Raw genomic sequence first — 9597 nt, 5'->3', positions numbered from 1 at the left:
GTCGCGACGTGGGCTACAAGCGCATGCGGCTGCCCAACCTGCTGGAGCACGAAACCATGGCCGAGGCCAAGCAGCAGGCCAGCAGCTGGGTGCCCCTGCTCGCCAAGCAGTGCCACACCGACACCCAGCTCTTCCTCTGCTCCCTCTTCGCCCCCGTCTGCCTCGACCGCCCTGTCTACCCCTGCCGCTCCCTCTGCGAGGTGGTGCGGGACTCCTGCGCCCCCGTCATGGAGTCTTACTGGCCCGAGATGCTCCACTGCAGCAAGTTCCCCTCTGACCACGAGCTCTGCATTGCCATCCAGTTCGGGAACACCAAGGCCACCCCACCGCCAGGTAAGCAGGAAGGGCTCTGAGATGGGATGGGGATGCACGCAGGGCACCTGCCAGCAGCTGGGTACCTGCATGCATGGTCCCCCTGCAGAGCCTCCACACCCATCTCTGCACCCCTCAAAGCAGGGTCTGGAGCATTGGCACTGGCCAAGGACCCTCTGCGTGCAGCAGGTTATGAGTGGGCACAGCAGCAGCAGCAGCAAGAGCAGCTGCTTTGGCTGGGCACTCTGCACTGCCCAGGGAGCCAGACACCCAGCTGCCAGCACAGAGCTGTCCAGGGCATGGGAGAGTTGAGCAGCACTAGGGATGAATGTGAGACAAGGTGGAAGCTTCTTGAGGATCTGTGGCAGAGCTGTATCCTTTGCCTCCTGCTGTGTCACATCCCTCCATCCTGCACCTGCAGATACCGGTGCCACACGGTGGCTGTCCCCTTAGGCTGTCCCCTTTGGACATCACCCAAAGGCAGCCCAGGGTCAGGATCAGGGCTACGACACCCTTTAGGCTGGGGCCCCCCTTGCTGCTGCTGTGCCCCAAAGCATCAGCAGCTGGATGCAGGTGGGGAAGCTGTCCTCATACCCCATCCTTCCTAGGGAGGTGCTCCCTGTCACCAGGATCACCCTAGCACAGCCCAGGGAGCAGAGGCGCTGCTGGGTTCTCTTTCTGGAGCTGGCCTAGGTGTCAGCAGTGTGAAGCTGAGACAGTGGCTGCTCTCTCACTGCAGTGTCCAAGATCTGCACCCAGTGCGAGATGGAGCACAAGGCGGATGGCATGATGGAGCAGATGTGCTCCAGCGACTTCGGTGAGTGCTGGGGTCCCACCCTCCCCACCCCCAACCTCCTCAAATAAGGGACTGCCCTCCTCCAGCTCTGATAGCCCAGGCTGGGGTTAGCGAGAGGGCACAGTTTTCCAGTGGCAGCCCCATGGGAGACCTCCTGAGCCATTCCCTTGGACTCTGTGGAGAAGCCATCGGTGGGGGGATATTCAGGAGAGTCACTGGGAAGCTCTGCTGAGCCCCCTCAACAGCCCCCTATCAGCTCCCTGCACAGTAACTTCTTCAAACCCCAGGGACAGGCTGCACCCCGTCACGCACAGGGGACTAGCCCAACCCAACAGGGGCCTAGCCCAGACCCACCCCCAGCAGCACCCCATGGCAGTCACAACCCCTCAACCATGCCCCACGGCTGCCCCACACAGTGGTGAAGATGCGCATCAAGGAGATGACGGAGGAGAATGGAGAGCGGCGGCTGGTGGCTGCCCAGAAGAAGAAGGTGCTGAAGCTGGGCCCGCTTAAGCGCAAGGACACCAAGAAGATGGTGCTGCACATGAGAAACGCAGGTGCCTGCCCCTGCCCCCAGCTAGACAGCCCCAGCGGCAGCTTCCTGGTAATGGGCCGCAAGGTGGGCGGCCGCCTGCTGCTCCTTGCCATCTACCCCTGGCAGAAACACAACAAGGAGATGAAGTTTGCTGTCAAGTTCATGTTCTCCTACCCCTGCCCCCTGTACCACCCCCTGCTTTATGGGGCTGGGCAGCACTAAGGCTCTGCCCACCCTGCCCCATCCCAGGACTTCTGCACTGGCCTGCCACTGCACCCTTGGCATCCCTGGTTCCACCCCAGGACCCTGGTTTTTCTTCCCTCAGCCCCCTGTCTGTGCCCCAGGACCCTGCTCTGCACCTCCAGGATTCCCAGCTGTATTCATGGGGGCCTTGATCCACAGCCAGGACCCATGCATCCTCTTGAGAGCCCTGCTCTGGACCGCTGGGACTCCTTTCCTGCTCCCTGCTCCCAGGACCACTGCCCATGCCTGGGAGCTTGAGCTGCCCACAGGACCCTTGCTTTGCATGCTTGTGAGCCCTGCTCTGCATCAGAGACCCTTGGCTACTCTGAAGTTCCCTGCCTGGCACCCCAGGGACCCTTGCCTGCATGTAGGATCTCTGCTTGGCCCTCTTGGGACCCCTTGCCTGCACTCAGAAGCACTACCCTGCACCCCTGTGGCTCCTGCCCAGTTCATTGCTGATATATGTCCCAGATCCTCAGCTTCCCAGATCATCCCATACCCCTGCCCCAAGCTTGCGCCCCAGATGATCCCACCTGTGCTGGGACCCACCCCAGCCAAGGCTCCTGCACTGCTCTCCCCACAGATTGCCCCCTCACAAAACCAAGTGCCCAGAGCAGCATGTCCCCTCCCTGGACTCCCCCACCCTTTCCATCCCAGATGGCTCAATGTGGAGGTGCACTTCCAAACCCCCTAGACCAGCCTTGCTGCATCCCCCACCCACACCCCCACCAAGACCCAGCCCAGGCACCCCTTGCCCGACCACACCACAGTAAATTATTCCACCTCAGAGAAGCCTGCGTCCAGCTCCATGTGGTTCATGGACAACTACCCCTTGGGCTACCTTGGAGACCCCAGGAAGGATGGGAGGGGGCTCCCGGTCCTACCCACTGAGCGGGGTCACTCTGGGCTCTTGCTCTAGCCCTCCTCCAGGCATTGTGCTCAGAGCCCAAGGCTGGGCAGCCTGCCCAAGCCAATGGTCACAAGCATCACCAGAGACTCGGGCATCCCTGCCACCTCTGCACCACCCCAGGAAGCCTGGGAGGGTGGCGTCAAGATAGGGAGGGTGGGGGGCACAGGGGCATCACTGCTGAGTCTGAGGGCATTCACCAGAGAGGTTTCTCCCTCCATCACCCCTGAAGGACAGATCCATGGGCTGGGACTTGGCAGCACATCTGGGAAACCTGGGCCAGGATCCCTGGCTCCACTCCTGGGCACCCCACTTCCACCCCACCCAAAAGTCCTGTCTGCAGCTCCCAGTCAGCCCTGCCCACTGCCAGACCTCCCACCCCACAACCTCCAGCCTCCTTTCAAAAGGTTCCCTGGGGACATCCACCTGCACCAGACAGGACCTCCTTGGCAGCACCAGGACCACAGCAGTCCTCAACCTGGCTCCTCTGAGGGCCGCAGGGTGCTGCCCCTCGGCTCAGCTGCCCCAGCCCCAGAGCAGGGGCTGCCTCTGCCCCCACAGCCCCCAGTTTCAGCAGGTGAGGAGGGCAGCCCCCTTGCCCCAGTCCCACTCCAGCCCTATTTACCCAGTGCATTCTTGTATCCGCCTGTCCCAACGGGTGAGGGAGGCACAAAGGCAGCTCCTGAGATACTTACCCAGTGCCTGGCCACCTGACACTGCAGCTTCTCACCGGAGCTGGCCCTGCCACAGGAGATCCTCCTGGGACAAGGCGGGAATTGTGGCCTGTGCCCACTCTCCTCCCAGCTGATGAGGCCACCAGGCACCTGCCCTGCACCAGGATGATGATCCCTGCTCCCTCTGCCCCTCCGCAGGCATGGCCTTGGCTCCACTGGCTTCTCCCCACTTCCCAGAGCCCCAAAGGGGCATCCCACTCCAGACAGAGGGACATGCCCCTGCCCCGCAGCCAGCCAGGGACAGAGGGCAGCCAGCACCTGCCACAGCCTCACACCCTCTACCCTGGTCCCTATGGGAAAAAAAACACACCAGAAGAAAAATTAAATATTGTTAGAATGTTCAAAGCAAGGCTGTTGAGCACACTGCCATGGAAATAAACATCATCACTTATGTCATTTTACTGCAAAACTTAAAAGTGCACAAATAAAACCCCATCTCCCACAGCCCAAGTTTATCTGTAGCCCTCTGTGTTTTGCGTCATTAGCATCTTTCCAGGGAGCATTTAGACATACATGGCCATCACGCTCGTTGCTCCAAGTGTTTTCTCTGGAAAGACAAGTAACCTCTCTGCCACCCACTGTCAGCACCCCCAGTCCCTTTCAGACCAGTGCTCACTCCACTGCAGATACACCCCCACCCACAAACACAACCCCACAGCTCTTGGGCTGCTACATAGCCCCCTCCCCAATGTTACAGCTGCTCCACTGCCCCCAGTAACTGCTAAAAACCTCTACATGTCAGCCAGCCCCTCCACATACCCTGGCCTTGGAACCCATCCAGTACAACTCAGATAACTTTGCTGCCATGTCCAGCATTTCCCCAAATTTCCATAGGACACAGTTTGAAGAAGGGTTTTATGAGCCCACAGCCAAGAGGAAGGCTCAGCCTGCCCCCAGGGCTGCCCCACACTGGTGGGATGTACAATCAGCAGCAAGATCCAGGTCCCGAGTGCCTTTCCAGGCTGGTGGGTGCCATGGCCCGGTGGGCACTGGGCAATGACAGCCCATGAGCACTGCCCCCTCCAAGACCCTCCCAGACCCAGGCAGCTCCAGCTGGCTGGCAGGGACCCAGGCCATGGCCTTTCCCAGCAGCACAGCAGCAAGGATCACATTCCTAGGATAGCTGGGAGCTTTGCTGTTCACGCAGGGAAAGGTCACCCTTGTGTGCGCAGGCAGCTGCGGGGACCACCGCCTGGGCAGGGCAGGGAGGAAGCCCAGCAGCTCCTGCCAGGGCCGAGCTTCTCCCTGGCTCCAGTCCACGCGCAGCAAAGGAGGGGCAGCTGCATCCAGCCCCAAGCAGGGGGTAAACAAGGCCATGGCATGGCCGAAGATGGAAACCCCAGCAAGCAAGTGGAGCTGGTGGCAGAGACACACCATCCCTCCACCTGCAGGACAGCAGGGCCAAGGCCACAGAGGTGCCAGGGTAACCTGGGACTGGGACAGCTCTCACTGGGGCAAGACAAAAGCCAGCTGAGGGCAAGAGATTTATTGGTCATTCTCTATATACACTTATATATTAATCTGTATTAGAAAGCAGCAGTCACTAAGTGCACAGAGCAGCACCAACTCCTGTCTTCTCATGCTACACCTGGAGACCCAGCCACATAGCCCAGCTCAAACGTACCCTCTTGTGCCCTCTGCGCTACAGCCAAATATGGGGTTGAAAAGACTAAACCTGCAGACAGTGAGGCCAGGGAGCACAGGAATGACTAACAAGGTCTCAGCTGAGTCAGGAGCAAAGACCATATCTCCTGGGGATGCAGGTAGAGGTCTGACTTGATCCCAAAAATACAGACACCTAGCACAGTGCTAGGAAACGCAGGGACAGAGCTCCAAGGTTGTTCTGCCCCCACCCAGGAGGTGGAGGTAGGACCACAAGTGGGAAGGATGGCTCCTCCATCACTGAGCCAGGCAACAGGGGCCTGACAAGTACATCACAGGACACAGCAAGTGCCAGGCAGCTGCTGGGATAGGGGCACAGCTGTGGGCAATGCTCCATTGCAGGGACACAGCTGATGCAGTAGGGCAAGGAGGGCTGGTCTGCCCCAGTCTGGTGCTGGCAGGAGGAGCAGTAGGCACAAGCATCCTCTGGCAGGGTGACACCATGCTGAGGGTGACACCGCACTGGGAACCAAGTGGCCCAGGCTCCTGGTGAGTAAGGGCAGGGCTCCTGCTGTCCCAGGGGCCAGGCAGTGAAGGACCCAGGAGCTGGCTGGGACTGTTTCAGTCACTTGATGAGCACCTGGTTGCACAGAGCACACACGAATACTGTCTCCTTCTGAGCCTCTGGGGCTGGAAAGGAAAGCAGGTGTCAGAGATGTTCCCCTTCCCCACCACAGGCTAGGGAACTCAGCCCTGGAGCTGCAAACCCATCACCACTCTGTCCCAAGCCAGGCTGTGCTGGGCCAGTCCTGCCAGCCCTCTCGACCAGGGCTGGGGCAAATCTCTGCAGCAGCCAGTGCAGAGGGGAGCAGGAGTTCTGCTTTCCTCCACCTTCCACTCACCCGTGGCTCCCATCACCGCTTTGGGGACTTTGAAGGAGCAACATCTGGAGCAGAAGCTGTTCCCGCAGTTACTGCAGCTCCGCTGTGGAGAGAGACAGAGGTGAGAAACAACTCTGGGTCCACTGCCAGCGCTCCCCAGCAAACCCCAGTGCCAGCGCACTGCTAACAGCATTCCCTACTAAAGGGGAGTGGGTACAAGCCTTGAGCCCCCACTGCAGTAACAGACAGGATGTCTGCCAATGCTGGATCTGCATTCAAGTATGCTTAAACACATCACAGGCAGCCTGTGCCCAGCCCAAGAAAGCACCGGGAACATGGGCTCCAGGAGGTTTAGGAACACTGTATCTCTTCCTGTGCTGTAAACTCTGAAGAGATACAAGCTCTATAAAGTCCCAGAGGCATACCAGACTAATCCAGGAGGAAGGGGAGTGGGCCAGACTTGGAGAACGGGAGGCAACAGGAAAATAGCGATGTGAGTCTGGAAGGGGTAAAATACATCCTTCCCAGAACTGCCCAGGGGACTGTGCACCAAGCATCACACACAGGGGCTCAGACAGGACAACAGGGTGGCCTTTACTCCTCTAGTCCCCACAAGCAGACCCATGCTCTACTTCACCAGAAAGCTCTCAGGCCACAGAAAATGGGCTAAACCAGGGCACAGAGTGATGCCTTGTACACCAGCACCTCAGGTTTGGACCAAGGCAGTTTCCAAAGGAGCAAAAAGACAAAAGTTCCACAGCACAGGGTGTCCCTGGCACAATTAGGCATAGGACAACACCCAGCACTTAGCTGAGGTCCTTTGCTGCCAGGCCATGACTGTGACCAGCCACCCCAGCTGCCAGAGAAAACCAGTGTGAGCCAGACATGCACAACACCTCTGCCCCAGGTGTGGCAGCAAGCTAGGTCAGAAGCTGGACTCACCCTCTTCTTGAGCACAGAGAAAGTGGCTGTGCAGCCTGTGCAGCTCCCTGGAAGAAAGAGAGCAGCAGTCAGGCAGGGCTCCGCTGCCTGGGACTGCAAGAGGCAGAGAACACCCCTGCCTGGTGCAAAGGCTCAGCTCAGAGACCACACTGCTGTACCCTCTCATCCATCCCTGCCCTTCCCCAGGACAGCTGGGAACATCCTCCCCACAGAGAAGGGAGCTCAGTGGAGGTGTCAGCACAGCCCTAGCCGGCACCACACCTCTCCGTCCACTCCCAGTTCAGCGGCCGCCACTGGGAGCGGCACAGACCCCACTCTGCCGAGCAACTCCAAGCAGTACCCACTCCTGGCCTTACCAAAATTGTTGCTGGGGTAGCGCTTGCGCAGGCGCTCGGTCAGGCGTGACACCTTGCTGCGGATGACCTCATTTTTGCTCATAAAACCATTGTCTGGGAGGCTGAGGTCAAAATCCGCTGAGCACTGAGAGCTCTCGTCATCCTCCTGCAGAAAGCAGAGCCAGCTGAGAACAGGGGGGCAGGGGCATGCACAGGGGCTGTGGGGCAGCCTACCCCAGAGATGGGCATCCAACAGGCAGGTTGCTTCCCCTGGCATCACCACAAACCACCAGCAAACCTGCCCCTCTTGCACACCTTGGCACAGCAGTACTCACCATGACCAGTAGCTGGTTCTCCTTCTCCCGCAGCATGGGACGGAGAGGAGAGGCAGTACAGATGGAGTCAGAAGCACCCAGCCCCACACCTGCCCACTATGAGTGCCCAGCTTGCCCACCAAGGCCCTTGCCCCTTTCCAACTCAGCTGTCCTGTAGGCACAGCCCACCCCCACCAGCCTCAAACCTCAATGGCATCTTTAAATTCTTCATCAGGCTCTGCCTCCTCCGCCTCCTCCACGCTGCCAGGGGTAAGGTCCTGCAAGAGATTCACAGGCCTAGTCCTGCTGTACCTCTACCCCTGTCCAAAGGTGGGCCTACATTTTCATGGCAGAATCCAGGACATAGGACCAGCCCCCTAGCCGTCCCATGAGAAGGGGTGAGCCCCTGACTCCCTAGGTCACATCCTTACACAAAGCAGGACTAAGCCAAGCTCCCAGCACAGCCTCCCAGTAACTCAGAAGGGGCTTCCAGCAAAGCTGGCAGCTGGAAGGAGCTTCTGGGTAGAGGGGTAGAGGCACAGTCAGACCAAAGGGCTCACCCTGAAGCTCCCACCTCACAGCTGTCAGCTCTGCCCTTATCTCACCTCTGTGCTGGTGGGTGTGGGGGTCCGATCCAGGGGGGCAGCAGCTGGCAAGGGTGTGGCAGGCTCTGGAGCACTCTCAAGGGGTTTGGTACTCACACACTGCTCGATCGAGGCCTTGAGCTCCATTATCACTGGTAACAGAGGAACACAGCTGGAGTGGGGTGGCACTTCCCTTCTCCTAGCCCTGCCACACAAAAGCCACCTGCAAGAGCTGATCCCCAGAGCTCAGGGTGCAACATTGGCACATGCAACCTTCACCCATCAGGTACCCTGACCCCTCCTCTGCTCATACACCAAGGTTAAGGCAGCAAGGAATCCCCTACCACCTGCCCTAGCTCAGGACCTGGAACAGCAGAGGCCTTAGTCATAGCTCAGTCACACAGATCTCCTTCAACTCTCCTCCAGCACACACCGCAGAACAGGGAGCGCCTCCAGCTCTTCTCCACCCCATCAACAGGACATTTTCAAGCCTGTGTCATATATTGCTACAGGTACCAAGAGTATTTTGAGTCCTGCAACGCAGGGTCACAGACCAAGAAGGGTGTCAATGCTCACATGCAGGTCGTGTTGCCAGGCCTTGGTTTGCCACAGCACAGAGGAGACCAGGAAAGGTCTCCGCATCAGGAAGGACTCTCACCTCTCACATCTGAGCCCCAGGACTCCACCACCCAACGTGGGCTGCTGCTGAGCACCATCCCTAGGACATTGTTGCCCTCAGGGGGGGTTCAGGTCCCATGCCAGAGCCTGACACAGGACATTGGGCTCACATGAGGGCACTGGGAGAGGTCCAGGGCTGGATCCCTGGCTTCAGAGGGCCACCCTACACAGGCCCCTTATCCAGGGAGGGCTCTTACCTTGGTAGAACTGGGTGTTACCCAAGAAGAGGGTGCTGTTGAGGATGGCCAAGACCCAGCAGAGGGGCAGCAGGTAAAGGATGCAGACAGAGCCCAGCAGTGCCCCATAAAACCTGGGAAGGAGCAGCAGGACACAGTAATCAAGACAGAGCAACTCATGCTACAAGCACAAGTGCCCCATTCCTTCACCTGGTCCTCCATCTGCTCTCTCCAAGCACCAAACACATCAAACACAGCTCCAGAGGCCGCTCCCTTCTCCCTGCCAAGCCCATCACAGGATGCCTGACCCAGTACTACTCACTGGGAAGAGACAGCGGGGTTCTCCCAGTACAGGACACGGTACACTGCCTCACAGTTGCAGCACATCCCGCTCAGGAACCCCTCCAGCTGGATCAGGCTGTGAACGAGACCTCACAGTCAAGAAGAGGCCCCACAGACACATACCCTGGCTCCCCCACACTCATGAGCTCTATAGTGGCCGTGAACCCAGGTCCCCTGCAGCCACAGAGAAGCTCCAGGAAGGGCTCCAGAGACTCA

The 9597-nt window shown here is 59.0% G+C and overlaps 2 protein-coding genes across 2 annotated transcripts in view; one reads left to right on the top strand and one right to left on the bottom strand.

The window, feature by feature from the left end:
* Positions 1-5: 5 nt before the first annotated feature.
* On the top strand, positions 6-1865 carry SFRP5 (secreted frizzled-related protein 5; the record flags this gene model as incomplete). The annotated part of the gene is made up of 3 exons (XM_010184875.1): positions 6-333; positions 1052-1129; positions 1525-1865. Coding segments are annotated over 3 exons (747 nt in total), but the record flags the coding sequence as incomplete, so codon positions are not given.
* Positions 1866-5754: 3889 nt separating this feature from the next.
* Positions 5755-9597, bottom strand: part of ZFYVE27 (zinc finger, FYVE domain containing 27) — a gene marked incomplete at its 5' end in the record, with an annotated part of 4172 nt that continues 329 nt past the window's right edge. The window contains 8 exons of the mRNA XM_010184873.1: positions 5755-5819; positions 6032-6113; positions 6953-6999; positions 7309-7453; positions 7808-7879; positions 8207-8337; positions 9061-9173; positions 9362-9457. Of these exons, the coding sequence (XP_010183175.1) occupies positions 5755-5819; positions 6032-6113; positions 6953-6999; positions 7309-7453; positions 7808-7879; positions 8207-8337; positions 9061-9173; positions 9362-9457 (751 nt within the window). The remainder of the gene's footprint in view (positions 5820-6031; positions 6114-6952; positions 7000-7308; positions 7454-7807; positions 7880-8206; positions 8338-9060; positions 9174-9361; positions 9458-9597) is intronic.

The sequence above is a fragment of the Mesitornis unicolor genome, unplaced genomic scaffold, assembly GCF_000695765.1.
Source record: "Mesitornis unicolor isolate BGI_N332 unplaced genomic scaffold, ASM69576v1 scaffold40755, whole genome shotgun sequence".
Classification (NCBI taxonomy): Eukaryota; Metazoa; Chordata; class Aves; order Mesitornithiformes; family Mesitornithidae; genus Mesitornis; species Mesitornis unicolor.
This window is presented reverse-complemented; position numbering and strand designations above follow the sequence as displayed.